This window comes from Rhea pennata, chromosome 10 (genome assembly GCF_028389875.1).
Source record: "Rhea pennata isolate bPtePen1 chromosome 10, bPtePen1.pri, whole genome shotgun sequence".
Taxonomy (NCBI): Eukaryota; Metazoa; Chordata; class Aves; order Rheiformes; family Rheidae; genus Rhea; species Rhea pennata.
In genome coordinates this window covers 21,355,060-21,377,963 of record NC_084672.1, presented here as the reverse complement: position 1 = coordinate 21,377,963, position 22,904 = coordinate 21,355,060, and the positions used below count along the sequence as shown (strand labels likewise).

Here is a 22,904-nt window from a genome sequence, read left to right as displayed (position 1 = left end):
CCTAAAGACATGGCTGACATCAAGTATAAAGCCTAAGACTAACTTAAAGTAAAATTTGTAACAATTAACTTTTCCTTCAAGGAATCAAGTCATTTTATTCATATGGCATTATGTCATTTAAAATACACCTGATTGCAATCAAACATGATTTTATCCATCAGACCATCTGAATACAGCAGACTCGCATCTTGATTTTTCAGAGACTGAGACTAGACTCAGCGAGAAACATGTTCACGGCTAGTACTCGTGCAATTGCGCAAGCTATAAGCAGCCATTCTTCCCTAACTCTATGCAGAGTTATCTCACGTGACAGTCCAAGCCATGAAAAAGTCTGTACCAGACCCAAAGCAGAGCATTTACTGTATATACTCCAAAGTATGTTCATCACTCCCAAAAAGCAAAACTTGCTTTGCTTGTGCAAAGTGACTTCATAACATATGTGAAGTAAAATTAGACTCCATAGTGCCATATGTCTTGTCTTGCTGAACATGCACCAAGCTACAGTCAAATGCAGACTGACTTCCAACTCATTCCAATGCCAACGATATGCTTAAGATAGCCCTAAACACTAGAAAGGAATGGTGAAAACTGTTCTCAGTAAAGTTATCTTTTCAATGAATTAAAATCACATCAGATCCTACGCAAAAGTAAGAATTAATATTTAGTCATCTACTTAAAAGGCAAAGCTATAAATATATACTTATTATAAGGTATATTTAAATATGAAGTCAACATCTGAAACATAGCCTGTAAATAAAACACTGCATGAGTTCCGATTACCTCATCGCCAACACCAGTTTTAGAAACATTACTGCAGAGTGGAAGATTTTCCTCCCATACTTCCTGGTCTCGATGCCTCTCAATACTTCTTTGCCATAACTAATGGCTCCAAAACGTACCTTTTAGAGGACAGCAGATAAAAGACCTTCTGCTATTTCAAAGAAAAGTACTCCTTGGCTAAGCATCAGAATTGAAACACTTCATGCCTTACATAACTTAAACTCAGATGATTTGAGAGAAAAACCACAAAAACACCACTTCTGTCTGTCTGTCCACATTAAGTCAAGTCAGAAGAGCAAAGAAAACTAAAGTACGCTCCAAAATAACACCATAACACTTTTGAATTTGTCAGAGAAACTTCAGATCCTCTCAACAGCTGCATTGTCTTCCACCAAACTGGAGTTATTGGAGTGTATTATCCAACATCCTTGACTGTAAAATCAGATTTGACTTTTTCCTACAGATAACTCATTAGACAAAAGTCTGTGTGTCTTCAGGAAAATTGCAAGTCAAACCTAATGGGATGAAGGTTTTTCTGTCTGACTAAGAAGTATACATAAGAGAACAGCCAATTGCTTTTATTCTTACTTCTTGCTACTAAAAAAGAGAGAGAGATCAAAATAAAGACTTTCAGGAAAAAAATCCTGAGTTGCAACTTAAGGGAAAGATGTAAAGCTTAGTTCTATGTTTAGTTTATTTGGCTCTTTGTGGCAAACACTGGCAAAGCTATTAATACTCAAATTTCAGTAATAGCTGCCAAAGAGTTGCATATTTAAGAAAACCCTTAGTGTTTGGTACTATATTCAGCTCCTATTTATAAGAATGCATTATGTTGGGTCATATATGAGATCTCATATGTACAAAATCCTGTTTTCCAGACTTTATGGGCCTGTTCAGAGAGCAAAAATGTATATGCAACTTTCTGAAGACAGAAGCAAAACCATCTCCACCCTGAGCAATTTCCTTCAAATACATGAAATAAATTTTGCACCAAATGCAAGCTTTTTCAGATTACTTTAGAGAAAGTAAAACCCCAGTTTGAGATGACCATGCAATTAGTCCTGTTATCCACCTCCAGACAGCTAGATCATTAACTGCTAGGCAGGTACCAAGAGGGAAGGCTTTGTCATCCAGTCCTTGATAGCAGGTGTTAAATATCTAAAGATTGAGATAGTTCATATTTTTCTGAGTTAACTTTCTTAATTAGCATCAGTTGCTGGTTTAGGTAACATCGTAACATACAAATCTCTGCAAAATGAATTTAATCATCATGTCATAGTTCAAGAACATCTAAAACATTAAGATCACAAAAAATTAAGTACTGGAACAGATACTGAGAATTCCTTTAATTCATGACTCTAAGTTACGTATATCTCTACCAGGAATGACGCAGGTTTGGGTAGTTTGTTCTTAAAAAGCCTTGTCTGAGTATCCGTAGTTACGGTAAGCAATCTAGTTTCCCATTTCACTTCCTTTACTATTTGAAAGTTTCTCTAACAGAACCTGAACACTTCATTTTTCACAGCACATCCAAGTCTTCAAACAGCTACTTTAATGTGAAGAAGGTAGAAGAGCTATCCCCATAAAAAAAACAAAACCACCACAAATGGACACACAAACTATGCCTTGAGTACAGACACTTCTCTGAAACCAGTGACTATCAACCATCGAATTTACCAGGTAGTTAGCTTCCTCATTCAGTAGTTACTTTTATTCAAAATTAAAGTTCAGTTCCTCTGAATACTTATGTCAGACTCAATCATTTCTGTGTTTATACAATGCAAATAAGTGTCATGAGCAAAGCAGTTAATTAAATATGTAAATGAACAGAATCTAAAGCTTTTTATGGCATTTGCCCAGCTCTAACATTTACCAGTATCACATAAGTGACACAAGAAACAGCATTAGTTAATGGTTGCAGGCTGCTGCAATGATTTTAAATACTATACATTTACTATGAACTATAAAGAGTAACTCAGTGTCAGGGAATTCAGATTCTGACTAATGAGTGAAGTGCTAAGTTACATATTTGAAAACAAATTAATTTAATAGTGAATACAACTACTGCTGAGACTGGTAAGTTATTTTAAAATTAATTTTTTCATTTCTGCTATCTCTCAAGGCCCCACTCATCACAAAAGTTGTCAGGAAAACTAGCATATCCTCATAGCTCACTTAAATTCCTTGACTGAAAACCGTAACTATTGCCACAGAGGAAGACAGACTGGAATTTCTCGTGCACATACCCACCAAAATAAGCCATTACTTATCATTTTACAGAATAGGGGGTTGAATATTTTGGATGTGAGAATATACTGGAGAGATTGAATATATACTTAAAAGAATGACTCACCACAGGCTTCATGACCCAATGCAAAAGTATCTACTCTGACCTCAAGAGCAACAAAGACAGCATGGAACTGGATGCTTAATGTGCTGATAGGGGTACAGGGGCAAAGGTTACAGGAAATGAAGTGTGGGAAGAGTAAATGACTCTTACACAAAGCATGCAACTTATTCTGCCTGTTTTTAGAAACAGCTCATCTTTAGAAAAGGATGACATACCAGTTTCTATGCTTTTCCTCCCATTTTTCTCATGCTTGCTGTTGCCTTGAACTATTCCAACACAGAAAGAATTTTAGCAGACAAAAACCTGTAGTATCTTTCTAAACTAAACATATCTTTAGAAGATACATTTAGAAGATACATATATTATCTTTTATAACAACTTATATATCTTACAAGATATCTTAAAAGAAATCACAATTTTAGATAGCATTAACTGTGTAAAATAATAGTTACATAAATGCTCTCAAGCTGATCTGCTATTTCTTTCCCGTTAAAGGATCAACAAAACTAATGCTAGCAAAATCTTTCTGATAACAGAAGTAGTGAAGAACTGGAATAGACAGCTTGCGGAGCTTAGTTTCTAATCTGGTCTTAAAGCTCTGCAGTGATGGACCAACTTCGATCAGGGAATGACGACAGTATGGATAAATATTGCATTAAATGCACCAAAATCTCTTCTCAGCCAAGGCTCTTCCAAAACACTGTCTTTAATTTGGGATGGTTTTTGCACACATTGTTTGCATCACAGAACACAAACTGTACAGCCCTCAGGAACAGACTATGAAGGAAAAACAACAAGAAAAGGAATGAAAACAAGGACAGAAGAATAGGCATTTTTCTTCAAGCAAAGATCAAGAAATCAGCAGGCACATGATGGAACTTCACCAAGATTCACGAAAAAAAGGAAAAAAATGGCATTCACAGAGTACCATTCTGCCAAAGTGCTCTTTTGGAATGGCAGACAAGTGTTTTGACCAGTGCTAACAAGATTTCTAATTTTTATTATCCCACTGCTAAAAAGCATAAAGATAAAGTGATATAAGAAAAGATTACAGCCAAAACTTTGGTAAAAATTTTAAAGAAATTGGTTCTTAAATGGGCACATAACAAGATTCCTATTTCATCACAAAAGAAAATCATACAGAAGTTATAAAATTATACAAGGCCCCACGTACTTTCGTAAAGGTATAAGCCTGTATCAATAGTGGGATGTAGATATGATAGAATAAAGTTCTATTTATCCTCATCTTCACCCTCAGGAGCGTCATATTTTCATGATTGGAAAACAGAAAAAAAATGAAGAATGGTATAGATAGTTGGAACAAATTGACTGTTCTCGAATTTTAAGCAGTACATCAGACATGCTTGTGAAGTATGGGAAGAAACAGGCACAGAGTGTATTTCTGGAACACTGGTGGCATACAAAACTAAAATCGCCAATTTTGCTGCTGAAAAAGCACCAAAGAGAAAGAAGCTATGCCAACAGTATGCTAAATATTCTAGGCCAAGAGTGCTCAAAACAGCTTGTAAACATCTTCAATGTTTCATCTGATCCTCAAGTCATTTCCAGTAGCTTAGACAAATTGCTTTGCAGATAGCTGCTAACTTCTTCCACCCACTATCTTTCTTTACTGATGCTGCCATTCTTCTTTGCACATATCCCATTGTAGCATAGCCAAAATGCCAGAGAACCCAGGGGAAAACAGTGACTAAGAGCAGCACATCACTGCCTAGAGTTCAAAGCCAAAGAGCAAACCAGGAGAACCCAAGTTTCAGTGGCCGAGACCTACATCTGCTCTTATGACAGCACCCTGCATCCAACTTCCCTTTTCCCCAGCTGCTCATCTGACATAGGAAAGGAGGAGCTGCAATCAGGAAACAGGCGCAAGCTTCACAAAGAAGAGCTGACCTATGCACACAGTAAATTCAGTCCTAACAGACAATGAAAGTCTCTTCAAGAAGACTGAATACTGAACGGACAAGAGGATGGAGTTCTCGCATAGAACACAGCCAACGTTTCAAGCACTTACGTTTGAAAAGATTCCTGATTCATGTTTAGTTTTAAGCATTTGGAAATATATCTGGCATTCAGGTTTGAGTATTTACTGTATTTAGCAAGTGGTAAAAATTTACACTGTTTTTACATTTCCTTTTGATGATTTCATTTCTATATATATTTGTTAAGTAAATACAGTTCCTCCAAGCTGAAGCATAAATAGTATCCCAACATCCCTATATATGGATAAAGAGGCATAGATGGATTAAAGGACATTATATAGGAAATCTATAAGAGAGCTAAAAATACATTCAAACTTCAGAAACAGTCTGATGTTTTGAAGTGCTATTGAGAGCGTGGTGCTGCTAACGCGAAGGTCATGGGTTCAATCCCCATACGGGGCTATGCTGAGGGTTGGACTATATGATTTCCAGAGGTCCCTTCCAACCTTACCATTCCATGATCTATGATCTTAACCTTTTTATTGTGGGTATCTCCAACCAATTATTATACCACTTTACCTCGTATATATCAAATTATTAGTCATTACTCGATTTCAGACATCTAGAAGTAGCTGTGACAATCTGATTAGAATACACATTATACAACTCTTACTACAACATAAAATGAGATCTAAAGTCTGCACAGTCCTTGACAAAAGGTCAATAACACTGGTTTATTCACACTAAGCAGTGGAATACGGAACATGGAAAAAGATTTGTATTTTCAGAAGGACTATAACATACATTTCACCTCAATATAATCTAATAATCAGAAGTCCACTACCTTGATCACACAAAGACTTGGCAAACTAGCAGAACACAGTGAGCTTTGTTAATATTCTGTCTTTTTGAATTTCTGGACCCCAAACATTTCCCAGGAGAACTGCAGGTACAGTACTGCAAATTTAGAAAACTTACTTTCCTTCATTATCTTTTACCGCCTGTTGGAAAAAGGTATATGAATTACCCAAGGATCAATAACAAGACTTACTCCTGTACTTTAGGCCAGAGCTTTTTCAGTTAGACAACTATCACAGCCATCGGCACTCCCATTTTTTTTAAAGAGCTACTCTCAAAAAGAATTTGCAGTTGTATTTTGCTCCTCCACAACATCTCCCAGAACAAAGGCAAAAAAGCATGACATCACATTTTAAATACTATACTTTAAAAGTAAAAAGCATTCAGTTTTTATGAGTTTTAAGTTTTTAAGGTTTTTTTTTTAAGTTTAACAATCATATTTGAGCTTACAGACTTCCTGAGACACAACACTGTGTCACAGTGATGGAAGCATGGCTTTCCTGGTTTCTATCAGCCCCCCAAAACAGCTTATTCCCACACTCGAACTGTTTCCTGACCTCTAAAAAGAGTCATCTACGTATAACTGTGGACAAAACATGCCCACAGCATTCCAATGCTCCAGAGTAAAGTCTCAAAAAGAATTCTGTATGTTCATTCCATAATGAACTAAACTGTTTTTTCTTGACAAAATATTCTCTCCAAAAGCAACTCTTAAGGAACCTTTACTTGGCTGCTGTTAAGTGGTACACACAGAATGATTCTTCAGCGATGGATAAAGTTATAATTCTCAGAATAGGAAAGTCCAGACAAAGTCTAAACTTCCAGATAAATGCAGCAATGAGTAAACCTTCAGGAGTACATTGTAGTGTGTGGATAAAGAGCCCTGAGAGACCACAGAGGAACACTGCACCAGATACTACTCAGTATCTCCCATTCGCAGCATAACGCATCTAGGTCTTGGAGTTTAGAACGTAAAAGACAAACAAGAGGGGAAGCCTATTATTTGAAAATAAACTCAGTAATCAAGCTAAATAGATTTTTCAAAATTTCAGCTCATAAAAATTGTACTTTTTGATCATAGAAGTATGTTTCATTTTCAGCTAACAGTTAATGAGAAGTATTTATCCATTTTACACTGGAATTTTCCCATACACTAGTATCCATTTCTCAATCACTATCACCTTGTATCTATTCCTATTTAGAATGCTTTCCTTAGTACAGGTTTCCTAAGGTCATCTAATATTCATACTATTGATTTTTATACATAAATACCTCCTAACCTGCTCTGCAGATTCCAACTAGCTTTGCCAGCTAAGTTTGACCCAGGAAAGTATTAATGAGCAAGGCAAGACTGTCTAATCACTTTATTCCTTTTGCTGGCTCTCCCCACCCAGTTTGGGAGCGTGGAAGGGAAGAAGGAACAAAGAAAAGTTCCATTTTAGCTAGCCTTTCTACTATACTGTACTTGTCACAGACAAGTTCAGATTGGAAGGGGCCTCTAGAGGTCATCTGGTCCAAATACTCACTCAAAGAAGGCCCAGCTTTGAAGTCGCATCACATTGTGCACTGCCTCATCCAGTCAGGTTTTTAACATCTCCATGGAGAGAGCTTCCACTACCTATCAGGGCCTCTATTCCATCCTCACAGCAAAAAAAACATTCCCTTGTATTCAATACAAGTTCCTCCCTTGCTGCAACTTGTGTTAATTGCTTTTTGTCCTCTCACTGTGCATCGTTGAGAAGGGTCTGGCTTTCTCATCTCTATAACCTCCCATGAGGAGCCTGAAGACAGCAATAGAAGGCCCCTTCACCTTTTCTCCAGGCTCAATATCCCAGCTCCCCTCACCTTCCCTACACACATTGCCTGCAGCAGCCCCTAGGACCATGGTGGCCCATGCAGGGCTCGCTGGAGTCTGCCTGCTTCTGTTCTACACTGCAGAGCCCAGAGGGTACACTGCCAGATACCTCTGTCTGGATAAAAGTCAAATAAAATTAGAGGTGGATACCAGTGAAAACACTGCCAAAGAACTCACTGGAAGAATAAGCCTAAGAAAAATTCAGCTCTCTCAATTCTTAATTCGCACCAGCTGCTTGACCATACTGTAACCTCAATGAGGTCACTCATTTCTAAAACACAGGCTATAGATGCATTAGTTAGTAATTGTAGAGACATTAATTAGAAAAAAAAAATCATTACTTCAATGAGAACTGATACCTGATGCCCCAATGTCTCATAGCAGCTTTAAAAATTAGATCTCATCAGCCTCTCTGCCTCCTCTCTGCCATACAGTTTTTCACTTCCACCACCTTCCTCCTATATACCACCATCTCCTCATGTGCTTCAGTAAGCCTCCCACACACTCTTTGAATTTCTCATCAAAACCACTTTTACAAATCACGGTTTGTCACTCTTGCAGTATTTAACACAATAGACTTGCTATTTCTCCTATGCATTCAGCATTCAAAAAAACCCCACATTATTTCACTGATGCATCATTCCTTATCTTTTCCTTCTAATATCAATTGCCATTTTAATTGCTTGTTAATTTTTGCCAATGTATTGTCTAGCTTCTTTGGGGTGACTACTTTGTGTTTCATCTATCCTTTAAGCACCAACTTACTTAGCAGTAGAAACACACAACAAAGCATATTTGCTGAAGGATGCCAGGTAACTTGTCTGTCTGATCTGGTGAGACCGTCAACTGCTTTTTAAATTATAATGTTACACAAACATGTTTGAAGGAGTAAGATGCTAATGAGCAAGTTCAAAACCTCTATGAAAAACCTTCTACCTCTATTTTTGAGATTTGTAATCCAAGTATAACATTTTCTACAGTAAACTGACAACTCATTTGAGTGAAATATATTTGCATATGATAGACTAGTGTGCCCTTTTTCATGATAACCATAACTTAAATACTACTGCAAGGCTGTATTATCACAATCCTTTCTCATCATCACCCACAGCCTCCTATTGGCCATTCAGTCCCAGATCCACATTCACATAAGTTGCGGGGGAGGCATGCAATACACCTACAGACCAGTAAATTCCTACATTCTCAAAAGCATTATTTAAATGCCTCCCAAAAAATTATAGACATGTCTGACAAATGTTACTGACCTTAGACTTGAGAATAAATAGTTTTGCATAGAGAGAATTGTTTTTTGTATATTTAAGCCCCAAAAGTATAAGACACCTGAGCTAAAGGCTCGCATTATATTTTATTGAAAGTTTCGGTCATTTTCTAGGCAATTTGTGATCTCCTGTTTTCACAATCTTTCCTCATTATAAAATTTTAAACCCTCTGTGCTTGCTTATCTGCATAAGCATATTTAGCAAAACTCTCTCAAACAACAGCAATGCACAAAACTCAACTTTGAAAAAACACAAGAAAGTTCCTTGTAATCTATTATTCTCTGCATGACTTGCAAACTCTTCTGATAAGCATCTTTTTTTTACAATTCTCTTGGGAAACACTTTGTATAAGAGGCATTAGGACAGAATACATATTTTTTATGAATAGCAGTAAGAAATCAAGTTATTCTTTTATCTAAAAAAGTATTTAAAGAATTTTTCTACAGAGAAAATGCAAGTAAAACATCTATAACTGAGTTCAGATCTCTTCAGAGTTGCAAAGTATTTTAAGTTCCTGTAAGGTTAAGAAAACAGGATCAGAAGAGGTTTCTCAAATAACAGTAAGTACCTTTCATATTAGCACGATCTTCATATCACTACTCATTCAAAACAATCCATGCAAAGTCTCAGATTAAATTAAACATACAATTATTAACTCTTCAGTTCCTGTATTCAAACTTAAGCAGATTAACAATCAAATCATATCTTAGGTTAAGACCACTTTGGTGAGACTAATACACATACTTGCAAGATTTGTATACTTCCAAGAATATTTCCTGGGCTAGAATTAAAAAAAAAATAAGTCTGTATTTGTGTTTAGGTCCATTCTGTAAAACTAGAAAACTGGCACACAGAGAGACCAGAAGAGATCACTGTGATTACCTAGAATGACCCAATGGACATATCTTCCCATGTCCATATGTCTTCACTGAAAGAAAATACAGAACACAAACAGAAATTTGCTGATGATCCCAAGCTGGGAGGAGTGGCTGACACACCTGAGGGCTGTGCTGCCCTTCAGAGAGGCCTGGACAGGCTGGAGAGCTGGGCAGAGAGGAACCTCCTGAGGTTCAACAGGGGCAAGTGCAGAGTCCTGCACCTAGGGATAAATAGGCACCAGTAGGCACCAGTACAAGCTGGGGGCTGACCTGCTGGAGAGCAGCTCTGCAGAGAAGGACCTGGGAGTGCTGGTGGATGACAGATTGACCATGAGCCAGCGATGTGTCCTTGTGGCCAAGAAAGCCAATGGTCTCCTGGGGTGCATCAGGAAGAGTGTTGCCAGCAGGTCGAGGGAAGTGATCCTGCCCCTCTCCTCAGCCCTGGTGAGGCCTCATCTCGAGTACTGTGTCCAGTTCTGGGCTCCCCAGTACAAGAGAGACATGGAGCTACTGGAGGGAGTCCAGCATAGGGCTACGAAGATGATTAGAGGGCTGGAGCACCTGCCCTACGAGGAACAGCTGTGAGAGCTGGGCCTCTTCAGCCTGGGGAAGAGAAGCCTGAGGGGGGATCTGATCAATGTGTACAAGTCCCTGAAGGGAGGGTGTCAGGGGGACGGGGACAAACTCTTCTCAGTTGTCCCACATGACAGGACAAGAGGCAACAGGCAGAAATTGAACCACCGGAAGTTCCGCCTGACCATGAGGGGGAATTTCTTCCCTGTGAGAGTGGCAGAGCACTGGCACAGGTTGCCCAGAGAGGTGGTGGAGTCTCCTTCTCTGGAGATCTTCAAGGCCCACCTGGATGCAACCCTGTCTACCATGCTCTAGGTGACCCTGCTGAGCAGGGAGGTTGCACTAGATGATCTCCAGAGGTCCTATCCAACCTTACTGATTCTATGATTCTATGAATTCAAATATATATAAGGGTTACCCAGTACTGTTTTAAAGACTTCCAATAATCACTGCAGTCAGCTGTCCCACAAGGCAGTTATGCATTCTTAAAATCTGTACATTACAATCGATCTGAATTTGTACAACTTGAGAGCAGTCAGATTTTTGTTTGAAAGCCAGATACTCAAGAACATTTATCAATAAATTCTGATTAAGGCATGATTTGATCAACTTACTCTTTTGAAAAATTAAAAAGATGTAGCTCTTGGAATCATTTTAGGACTGAAAACATGCCTTTAGCTGTTTTGTGATTCCTCTTTGACCTTTTTCTAGTGTGCCAACAACCTTTTCTGAATTCCAAAAGAAGCTGTAGCAGTGCCAGCTGTAAAAGAGAAGATACATTATCACTTGCCTGCTACAGTCCTCTGTTTTTACACTTAAGGCTCCTACCTCCTAGAACATTCGCTCAGAGCTGCACTGAACACATACATTCAGCCGGATTACCCACAATCATCTCCAAAACTTCTTCAGGTCACTGCTTCCAAAGCAGACTTCCCCAAACTATAAGTACAATCTCTCCTGTTTGGAGATATACTATTTTAACCTGTAGCCATGAACTCCATATTGTTTGCTTAAGTCCAGCACTTAAAGCAAAAAGCTAAGCCAGTTTAGCAGCCTACCAATGAAAAAGGGGTGGTCTCATTATCTCTCCCCCAAGCTGCTACTTCCACTTCGTTTCATATTCATTACACGATCTCTATCCTCCTTTACATCAGCACTGGCATTTTTAGATCCTTTCCACAACTCAATTTCAACCACTGACACAACAGAACAATAACCATTTTTATTCTTCTGACAGTTAGGAAATGCATCAGCACATGAAAGAAGGCCACCGAGCACCTTGGTGCGAAGCAGCAGGCAGATGAACAGAGAGGAAGTAAAACTTCCCCTGCTGCAGCATCCGTGAAGAGGGATCACTTCAGCTCACAGGACCCTTGTCCATGCAGGAGTGACCTGCTGCCATTCCGTTTCAAGTAACCCAGCAAGTTTCAAACTGATGCCATTTCAGAAAGCAGCATGAATCTATTTCTGACTTCATGTTAATATTTAAAAAGCTAGGGATCACAAACTAGTTATCAATCAGAAGTTTTTTTTTCTGCCTTCATTTTTCCTATGCTCAGAGTAAGAAAATGATTTTCTGTTTTGATAAAAAAAGTGTTTATAGTATTAGTAAAAAGTTTGCAGAATCCTAGTAATGTCACCTGACAATTAACACACCACTTTCAACTGGTGAAACAGAACATGAAGCTGACCAAACACTGGTGGCATAAATTGAATGCCAGAAAAACACAGAATTTTCAGGCCTCCTTTTCAAGCCTTAGGTGCTCTGACAAAACTTAGATTTAAAGACGAATTAAGAAGCTATTGAGCAAGAGCAGTAGCTTGCAACACAGAGCAGGGAAGGCCTTACTCCCTTCTCCTCTCTCACCTGGCTACACCATCTCCAGAGCTTCTTACTGGACTCTATTAAAAAGAGTTGCTTTAACTCCCTAATCCCTTTCCTTTGGGGAAGGCAGGGAAGAGAGCAAGCTGCTTGTCCTCTGCCAGCTCAGCTATAAATTTGGAAGGATTCAAGAAGTGGTCAAAAATAATAGAGCTTGCAGAAAAAACGAACGAATCCATATGGACCCTTTCACTTCCAGCACTGGTAAACCATTATATTCAGCTACCTGAGCCACTCTCAGTCACCAATGAAAGCTTGCTAGATTCATTCTGCTACTATCCAGGTGTCGAGAGTTTTCAGATCATTTCAAGAAAAGCATTCAGAGGAGTCATGCATGAAGACAAGCCAAGTTCTAGAAGGCACAGACAACAGTTTTCTACCACCTAAGGCTATAGTTCAACAGCCTGAGCCTATTTAACTACTGACTACTCCGATCACATCCTTTTCAGCCCCAGCACTTCTGTTCACTGGACAACAATTTGTGTTTCAGCATGCTAAAGAAAGAATAGCTTTCAGTTGAATTATCAAGTTAGTTAATGCCAAATTAGAAGCTGAAACAGCTCAGTAAAGGGTCCAACAAGCATTTCAGCTGGCATAAAAGAAAAAGGGATGCAAGAGGCCAAGAGTTAGTGATTTAAATTTCTATACAATTACAGCCTGAGTTTCAGCTCTTTTCTCTCACTGAAGTTCTACAGGTGTCAGAAATGATGAATAGTTGAAATAATTCCAATAACTGAGGGCCCAGAATAGTCATGAGTGGGAGGAAATATGTTTATCCCCCAAAATTCGGGGATTATCTCATAAGCTGACTTGACATTTTCATTTTTTCCTCTTTCCAATCTGAAGCTAAACACTTATACTCCTAATGCAAGCTGAGATTCTTTCCCATGACTCTGGAAGCAGAGTACTTGAATTCCACAAATTCCAATTCATTTGTTCTAAGAGGGTAGTTATTACATTGGCTCTTCTTTTCTTAGAAAAGTTACAGCAAATATGCTTTTGTATCTTAATTAAAACAGAGCAGAAGAGTACCTGAAGTTGTCACCCTTTCCACTTGTGGAAATGGTGAAGATTTAGTCAGATATTGGTTATCTTCACTTCAATTCATCCACAGCATGAGTCACATGCAGCACCAGTTAAAGCATACTACAGAAAATGCATCCTAAGCCACAAATTTGCTCCAAAAAGAATTTTAGTTGCCCATGATAACAGGACAGATGTCAGGCCTGGAAAGAACCTGTAATGCTTCTAGACAACTACATTGCCAGGCATACAAAAAGAACATATTTTTGTCTGCAGCTATTGTTTGATTTTGCATTGGCAAAGCTGAAACTCCAGGGGAAACTACTTTGGTACTGAGTTTTGAATCACAGACCTCTTGTTTTATAAGTCTTCCTTTGAGACAAATTATTTAAAACATTCAGATCCAAGAAACAACTAATGCAGAACTCATTAAAAAATACACCCTGCAGGAGAAATAAGAGCATCCTAAAACACCTATTTAGTTCTGGACTATTGGAGAACCTGAAATTTTGCTCATCTGAGCTAATAATCCTATAAAATTGGGGATTAATGAGATTTAAGTTACTCTTGCTTCAAGCAGTGTGATGACTGCTAGCATCAGAAGGCACCAGCAGCTCAAGCCCCTTTGAAATTATACCCTCAAGCAAGAGGCAGATTCACCTATACCATGACAGAAAGTCCAAATGATTTCTATAGATGACAAGACTTTCCCCAGTAATGCAGTAAATTGACAAGAAACCCTGCATTCTGCACTAGTTGGGGGGGGGGGGAAGTATGGAAAAAGTATTCAGAAATTAAAGTCCATCAGTCTTAAGTCTCTTAAATCCAATTCATAGCTGACATTTTCAACATACTCGTTCTCTTGACTATGTAGTTCACATGTATTGCTGTTATCAGCAACATTATGTCACTTAGCCTTTCAACTAGGGTAATTCTCATTTTCATACTACAATAACTTTTACCTACAAGCTCAGGGTGTCAGTTGCCCCTCTTATTACTTAGGCCAGCCACAATGCCCAGAAGGCATATTCCAAGCTCTTACGTTGTTCTTACTACTTCTTCAAGTAAAGTGCAATCTGAGTCACAAGAATTCCAAAAACAGTGAAGTAAGCGTAAGGATTCATTTTGATATTCATTATTTGCCACATAAGATGTACAGCAAAAAAAAACAAAATCAGTCAGCCAAAGTCAGCTATTGCCCTCTTCTCCTTGGAAGGAAAGCAGAATCATTTGTTTCTAGGATCAACATCTTTAAAAAGCCACTCTGAAGAGAACCTAGTAAAGCTTCCATTTAATATTTTCACTATTAAAAAAAATGTAGTCAGTGAAGTTTTTTATGTCATCATTTCTGAAAAACAAGCATTCTTCAAATTCATTCAGTATTTTGGAAGAATAAGGTCATGTATTAGGAAGATTTCCTAATACATTTAGAATTTGGAAGTGTTCGCTCACTCCACAGTAATTGATTTTGTTCCCTTGTATTCCAGAACAAAAATTCCTCTCAGCTAGAAACACTTATTCAGATCCAGCTCTACCTGCAATTCATCAAAAGCTGTAGTTATCAAGTTGTTACTTATCAGCCTTTCAGAAACATAATGGCAGCTTCAGGTTTGTCCCTAACAGACAAATATTAATACCACAGCAGACAGATATTAATACCACAACTACAGAAAAGATTATTACAAGACCAGTTCATTTTATTTATCTTGCTGAAGTGCATATATAAACTCAGTTTCAGTTGTTTTGCACCCATAATTCCATACAGGAGCTGTATCAGATAACATACAGTAAAAAGTAATAGCTGTCACTTGAGTCGTACCTGCACTACTGACCTCACTATTGTTCATCGCACAAGCCAGTTCTGTAGACAAGTAGTGATACAACAAGGCCAACATTGCAGATCTTCCCCATGAAGGCTAAGCTACGCTGCTAATGTAAACTTTAGTTACTGCTTGCACTGGATGAAGTGAATACCAGCTAGACTTGTCAGCTTCCATGAACAAATTTGCTGGATTAATAGAAAAAAAAAATCCTGAAAAGAAACTGTTTGTAGTAAATTCATACTCACTGAACACTTAGCAGCAAAGTACAGTTAACTACCACTCTTCATCTCTTAAAAGGAATTGAACTTTTAACAGTTCCCAGGAACAGATGAAATTCCCCCTCTCCTTAGAGCAAAAGTTACGAAAGTAAAATAAGGGAGCTTAAAGGAAGACTGAGAGCAAACAGTTTTGGACAAGCCCTAAAGCCAATCAAATCACAGTTGGAAAGAACATTTCATTACAGTACATGAACAATTGGTTTTAAAAAAAAAAGACATCTATTCCTTTGAGTTACCCCCTCTCTCACAAATCACCTTAGAAAAAGTAACTGTATTATTCCCATGTCTGTAAGTCCAGCTTCTTCATGTGCACAGCAACATCCTGTGCAGTACCACAGTTTCTTAGTGCACATCACACAACTTGCTGTACTCCAACAGACAACACGGCTCTGTGATTGCTTCTGTAATGGTAAATGGGAGTGATTCTTTTTTTCAGTCACAGTCCTGAGGGATGAAGGTAGGTGGGGGAAAAGTGCAAGAAGCACAATAAGCGCACTATTTTTAAGAAAGAACATTTCAAAATAACATAGGTAAACTTGCTAGTGCACAGTCCTTCAAAATTCTTATGCCCCATTCTGTCATTGACTTTGTACATGGCTTTAGCCAAGCTTAGGACACTTACACATGTCTCTTTCCACAGAAGAAAAAGGGATTTTCAAAGATCTGCCATGAGCTCACCTGCCAACAGAAGCATTAACTGTACATCGGTGAAGAAGTTTCCTCTCCAACAGCACTGTCACTGATAGGATACCGGCTTCTGTTTGGTTAGAAGAGAGTAGTCTTAATGCGTTTTGAAACTTAAGTGCTTTAGAAAGCAAAAGCTACCTTTCCTTGCCACTAAGACACTTTTTCTCCTGAGCAAAAAAGAGCATTCACCCTTTCTTGCCTCATTTTCCTGGATGCCATTAAGTAGCACTAAGTTACGCTATCTATCTAACTCCCAAGCCAATTTTGAATACCTCCTACAGCTAGTTCTGCATCCACTCCTAGCTCTCTCCTGAGGTGTGACACCACAGTACTGTGAAACTTCCCACCACTTCCACTCTGCTCCAGCCAGGACCAGTCCAGGTTCACTCTACACTGGTGTTCCAGGGAATCTGAATGAATGGTACATTGCAAGAGATGTGCCTCCAGCGTATTCAGGTTCCGGGGTTAGGTTTTTTTTCCTCCCCCTTTTCCTTCTTTTTCAGCTTTCACAAGACATTTGTGTCGGGCTGAAAAACGGGCTGAAAATTCACTAATGAAAAAAAGGGTTAGAAAACCATACTATAATAAACCACTTGCTTGAGGTGCTCGGATGTGGTGAAACATCTAAGAAATAAATTGAAGGGACCGCCAAATATCATCACCTCACGTCGCTCCAGGGGCGACAGGGATGCCGGGAGGGGCCCGGAGCACCTCGCACCTCCTCCCCTCACGCAGCGCGACCTCCGGCGGGTCCCTCCAGCCCCCTCGGCGCGGGGCTGGGGGCAGGCGGCGGTGAAGCGGCCAGGCCCGGCTGCCGGGGAAGCCGGCCGCGGAGCCGCCCCCAGCCCGCGCCGCCCCGCGGCCCCCTTCCCCGCGCGGCGGCGGGGAGGAGAGGGGAGAGGAGCAGGGCCCGGCGCCGCGGCCCTCCCAACTGACCTGCCGCACGGCCGCGGGGTCCCGGCGGGGCGCGCTGCCCTCGGCCCGCGCAGCCGCCTCCCTCCCTCACACACGCTCGGCCGCCGCACCGCTCCGCGCCCCGCTCGGATCCTTCCGCCCCGCCGCGGCGCGGCGCGGACCGCCTCGCCCGCCCCGGGAAGCTCCGCAGGGGACGCTGCGCCCCCGCCCCCACGAGCCGCGGCCTCCCGCTCGCGGGCCGAGCCGGCGCGGCGGGCGGGCAGCCTGAACCCGCAGCGGCACTACTTTCTCCTCACGGGCGGAAGAACACTACGCATCAGCCCGCGCACGCGCAACGGCCGCTTTCTACAGCGCCCGGCGGCGCGGGGCATGCTGGGAACCGTAGTCTTCCCTCCAGCCGCCGCCGGCCTCCGCGGCTTCCCCCCGCGGCCGCGTCTGGCAGGCGGCGCGCGCCGCGGCGGCGCCACGCCCCCTCCCCTCCGTCCCAGCCAATCGCCGCACGGCGCGTCCGGTGAGCGTGCGCGCGCGCGGCGGCGGGAGGGGGGTGGCGGCGCGCGCGCGCGCGCGGCGGCGGAGGAGGGGGCGTGGCCGGGCGGGGGCGGGGGCGGGGGGGAGCGGCGCGCGCGGCCGGCGGGGGCGGGGCCGGGCTCTGGCCGCGGCCGGCGGCGCCCGGAGTTGGCCGTTGCGCGCGGGCGAGGCAGCCGCAGCCGCGTCCCGCCCGTCGGTGCCTCGGCGGCGGGAGCCGGCGCTGACGGAGCCTCCGCCCGCCCGCCCGCCCGCCCCCCCCCCGCCGCCCGGCCGCGGGAGGCGCCGCGGGGCCGGCGAGCCCCGGGCAGGTGAGGGGGTCGGTGGCGCGGCGTGGGGGTGGGGGCGGGGAGCGCCGGCGGGCGCCGAGGGTGCGGGGAGGGCCGGGGGAGGGGGCGGCCCGGGGCGGCGGCGGCCTCCCCGCGCGGGGCCGCGCTCTGCCCGGTGCCGCCGGCCGTTGCTCGGCGCGGCCCGGCCGCCCCGGGGCCGCGGGGCGGGGGCGCCCTGCCCGGCGGGTCGCTGGTTCAGCGCGGTCTCCCCCAGGAGAGGCGGCTCCTGGTCGCTGCCGGTTCCGGCCGTTTCGTTTGCGAGAGCTCGACTTTCTCTGTTCTTTTTTTTTCCTTTTTCCCTCCTCTCTTCCCTTCATAAAGGGCTCTGAAGTTTCTCCGCTTACGCTTGGCGGTTTAAAGCGGTCCGGTGTCTGCTAAAGCACTTTATTCTTGTATACTCAGGGAAAAAATATTACACGAGATGTATGGACAGGAAGGCGAGAACTCGCAGCTGTCTCAAGAGCCAAGTCTTGATGGAATTCCAGTAATTAAGCTCTATAGTTACAAACTCGTGTGAAATTGCCAGCTCCGCGAGTACCTTTGTTACGAGCCAGAGGCGTTGGGCCCTGTAGGGCTCTTGGGTGACCGACTGCCTCCCCGGACGGTTTGGTTCCAGTAGCATCGCGGAGCAGGAAATGTTTGTGGATGTTTTATTTGCTCGGTTTGACTAGTTAGAGCTCTTAATCTAATTCCATACTGGCTTAGAAAGTCTTGTCTGTACAGCAGCTATGACTTACCCAGATGAAGCATCTTCCTGGCAGAGCTGCTGCTCTTGGTGTGTTTTCAGGCAAACCTCATTTTGTTCTCTAAAATGCAGAAGTATGCAAGAGAAGAATTGCCCATTTTCCATGAGTAACTTTCCACGATTAAACCTACGTATCCATTTCGTGATGGATTTACCTTATTGTTAGCGTGTCTTGTGTAGATAATGCCATTCGTAGACTTCGGAAATGACTTTCTTGGCTCGCTCCGGGTGACGGGGACGCCGCCTACGCCCGCGAGCGGCTGTGGCGGCCCCAGTGCGGTGCGATTCCCGGGGTCGGACGGGAGGCCCCGGCTGCGAGGGAGCGCGGAGCCGGCAGCCTCTGCTGCCCGGCCTTGCTGGCACCGGGCGCGCTCGCCCAGCTGCGCCCGCTCGCAAACAAGCGGTTGGTGTGCGAACGAGCCTGGTTCGCGCACACGCGGCTTGGGTTGGCCTGTGTTTTAGAACACACATAGATGTAAACGAGTAAATAGGTATTTTGAAACACTGATGTTTCCTCTCTTTTGGTAAATCTTATGGTTACTTAAGTAAAATAGAGAGAGTTGAGAATACCGTTCCAATATCTTAGGTGACTTGTGTTCCTGACTCTTCAGCTCTTTAAAAAGCCTATTTACAAACAAATATGTAACAAAATACAGATTTTGTATGTACTTACCAAATAAATAAATTGGTTGGGGTTGATCGTTTTAAGATAAACAAGAGAGGACACTGTTCGGCTAAATGGCTCTTCAGTGGGTTCTCGTCTAACCAAGATAATCAAACCTTTGAGGAAGCTATCGTAAGTTATTGTTCCAGGGTCACAGATGTTAGTAATTGCTGTTAAGCTTCTCTACTGTGCTAGGAAAAAATGTGTATGTGAAAAGCTTACTATCAAAATAGCAAGCTGCAGCATGTTTTCCTCTTCTCTACCTTGTTTCCTGAATTTTAGCTCTTACATCTCTACTTTCCTTTTCCTTTTTCCTGTGCAGTCTTTGCTTTTAGGCTTTCCTCCTCCCTTCCTCACTTCCCTGGGATGAGTTACCCCTCATCCTAGTCTGGAATTAGACTCTCCCATCCCCCCTAGTTGCCCTTTTTTTCTTTTTCCCTTTCTCTGAAAGGATCTACAGCTTTCCACCTTTCTTGTCATTGCTTTTTTCATTCTAATTGCTTTCTGAGAGATTGACTTTCAGATGTTGTTAACTCTATAGCCCTGTCTTTTTTTTTTTTTTTTGAATGAATGGCTGTGGATCTCTTTTCCCCATCTGTTGAAAAGGGAGCCCAAACAGTCTAAAGAGATTTCTGGGTATGGACCTGAGATGAGGTCTGTGCCCTGCCGGCTTCCACACAGTCCCCGCTTCCCATGTGGGTGCAGCTCCTGCTGGAATCTGGCCGAGCTGCTCCCTCCCATGCGGAGTCAGTGTGTCATAGCTAATATTCGGGTAAGGGCAGACCATCAAAATGCAAATGACCTGGGCATAATAAGGAGGATAGCACTTCACTTGTGCAACTGCAGTGTTACTGTGAACACTATGAGGCTCTCTGATGTGAGAAGAGATAGTGAAGAAAACACCTGGCACTGGAAACTGAATATGAAGCTTTCTTATCTTTCTGTTAACTAATCTGTAGCAACTCCAGATGCTTTTACCTACCTGTGAGACAAAATGGTAATTTATAAACCAGTTTTCATTTTCATTTATTAGTATTTTCATTTATTAGTTCAAGCAAAGTTCAAAGAAATAATGCAAAGTTATTTGTGAACAAGTATAGTGTTTATTGGCTGTGAGCAGGAACCGAAAACCCCAAGGGGCAAAAGCTACTTTATATACATAGAGAGTAACATGGATTTTGGGGGAGGAGAACTGCGGCCCCTTCTGCAGCCAAGGGAAGGCAGGGGCTCTAGAGTCTGTCTGCCACTACAAGGAAATGTCGACAGAGCCTGATCCCGCTTCTTGTGACAGCAAAAGGAGGGCTACTGGTACAGAGACCTTGTCTGCAGAGTTTTTATTAGTATTACCAGTTCTCCCTTCTGTGCTCCCACACACGACCACTGTTTAAGGACTAAGCATTGCGCTGCGATTTACACTGGCCTAAGGTTGAAATACTTCCATTGTTTCATAGTATCAGCACAATAATGTAGAATTTCCATTACCATACAGTGTTAAATTTAGAGTGGAAAAATACAGACTGTAAACTGGAATAAGACTTGCTCATTGAGTTTCAGTATTTTAAAGCAGAGTGAAACAGAACAAGTGACCAGGGTACCGTAAGACAAATAGGTGAGCATTAGTATTTCTGAAGTGCTGGGGGCAAGTAAAAAATCAGTTGTTTTTATGGGGAAACAATTCTAATTAGTTGTCCAGTATTTTAGTTGCAATTTTAATAAATTGTGCTTGGTATTGTGGGTTGTTTCCTCTTTGTTTTTTGTGAAATCATGGGTAGAAATTATCAACCATGTAAGAAATTTTCATTATTCATTCTTCCTAAGACAGAAAGGGACTGAGTCACTGAAGCGATTTCTTTCTCACTGTCTCTTTAAGTGGACTGAGTTGGTTTGCTTTAGTCTTAGATTGCTTGATTTTTGAAAATGTGGATAGAAGCAAATTGGGCAATAGGTGTAGCTCTGTGGTCACTTTCTTTAAATTGATTTTCTTATGAGACTCCATCTACTATTACAAAAGTTACTACATTAGCTGTTGCAGAACAGCTTTACTACAAATGTTTTTGGTTTGGTCTGCTTAGATGACACCAAGCGCAGAACTTTAGAACCTCCCTAGAGATTCACCATATTTCTCTTCCCTGTGATCACATGTAGCTGTGCAGCATGAATGCAAAGTAAAATTAAAACTAAGCCATTTTAGTAGATAGTGATTTAGTAAATGATTAAAAAAAAAAAAAAAGAAAAAAAAGCTGGGTCTTTGATTTTAGGGGGAAAACTGGCATCCTGACTAATTTCCTTTGGTGTAAGTATTTGTAAGGCAGGTTGGATTTGTTTACACGGTGATACTGGTACAGAGCTGTAGCAGTTTTTGTGGCTGACTTTCTTCTGTGGTTGACCCCACGTATTAGACCTCCTAGCAGGCTCGTTGCTGTACCTGTTGTGAGCCTGGCCTTAACTGAGCTACACTTACGTGTTATAGCAGCAGTAATGAAGATTGTAATGATGTTTATTGGACATCTGCACTTTGATCATCAAATGCTTGCATTTGAGCTTAAATATGTGTAAATATATAGCGGTAAAATATTTAACAGCACTAATTTGCTATCCATACTTCAAAATGCCTTCAGAATTCTTAGTTTTTCCTGCTTAGATTTTTTTTTTTAGTTGCAGGCTTTTAGAGTAAGAGTTGCTTAAATTCCATCTAAAATGAAGTGTTCAACATTTTTTTAAAAAATCACTCTTAAACTTTTGATAGCAGAAAGTTATAAAAATATTGTATGGGAAAAACTTTTTAAAAAATCTTTCCATTAGTAGGATTTGTCCTATTTCAGTTAAAAAAACCTTGCATGCAGTTAAATGCTGAGAAGTGCCTAACTGTTCTGATGCAGTGCTGTTGATTTCGGAAGACATTCTCAGAGAAGTTTTTGAAATCGCAGTGAACAAATGGATAAAATCACAGGCTTCTAGTAATACTTGTTTTAATAACATCTTGTCTGAGACACTAGTTCAATGAGGTGCTAACAAGTAAGAACCTTACTTCATGAAGTCAGTTCTGTTTTGGAAAATATTGCGACTAGCCCGAAATTGGTCAAATAAACACAACCTTGTAGGTGTTTAAATGGATTTGGAGTACTTGATTTGGAGTGTTTGGTGGAGGCTCTGTAGAAGAGTGTTTAGTGATACATCTGCAGTTTGACCTTAAATGTTTTTGCAATTCCAATCAATAAACATACACCTTAAGTCTTAAGATGTTTTTTCTTGTGCGGATGCCTGTATTTGTACAGGCAACAAGCTCACCACAGGAGGAAGATGGTATGTAATACGAAAGATGTAAGGGTTGTTCCACCTCTGAGAACTCTCACTATCAGAAAAACCTTCGTACACGCTTTAAGAACATTTAAATGTGCACTATAAACAGGAACAAATACAGACAGCCTTCTATGCTGACTTCATGTAAATTCCTTCTTAATATCTGTATCTGTTCCATAGTGGATTCTGTTGCTGTTGTCCTCGCTGCCAAGCCGGGTGTCA

General features: G+C 41.7%; 2 protein-coding genes across 19 annotated transcripts in view; one reads left to right on the top strand and one right to left on the bottom strand.

The window, feature by feature from the left end:
• HMG20A (high mobility group 20A) overlaps window positions 1-17,323 on the bottom strand; it is a 190,911-nt gene extending 173,588 nt beyond the window's left edge. For 9 of the 15 annotated variants that reach the window (XR_009959506.1, XR_009959510.1, XR_009959507.1 and 6 more), the window contains exons 1-2: window positions 16,477-16,551; window positions 16,196-16,274 (exon numbers count right to left, since the gene is read on the bottom strand). Coding sequence is in view for 4 of the 15 variants with exons in the window: in XM_062584184.1 (XP_062440168.1) it covers window positions 16,196-16,211 (16 nt within the window). In the remaining 11 variants the exon portion in view is untranslated. Of the gene's footprint in view, window positions 1-15,235; window positions 15,962-16,195; window positions 16,275-16,476; window positions 16,664-17,140 lie in introns of those variants that run through there. The other 6 variants (XM_062584186.1, XM_062584187.1, XM_062584183.1 and 3 more) reach the window with 5 other exon arrangements.
• Window positions 17,324-17,900: 577 nt separating this feature from the next.
• Window positions 17,901-22,904, top strand: part of PEAK1 (pseudopodium enriched atypical kinase 1) — a 124,104-nt gene continuing 119,100 nt past the window's right edge. For 2 of the 4 annotated variants that reach the window (XM_062583303.1, XM_062583298.1), the window contains exon 1: window positions 17,916-17,955. The gene's annotated coding sequence lies outside the window, so the exon portion shown is untranslated. Of the gene's footprint in view, window positions 17,956-22,904 lie in introns of all 4 variants that reach the window. The other 2 variants (XM_062583300.1, XM_062583299.1) reach the window with 2 other exon arrangements.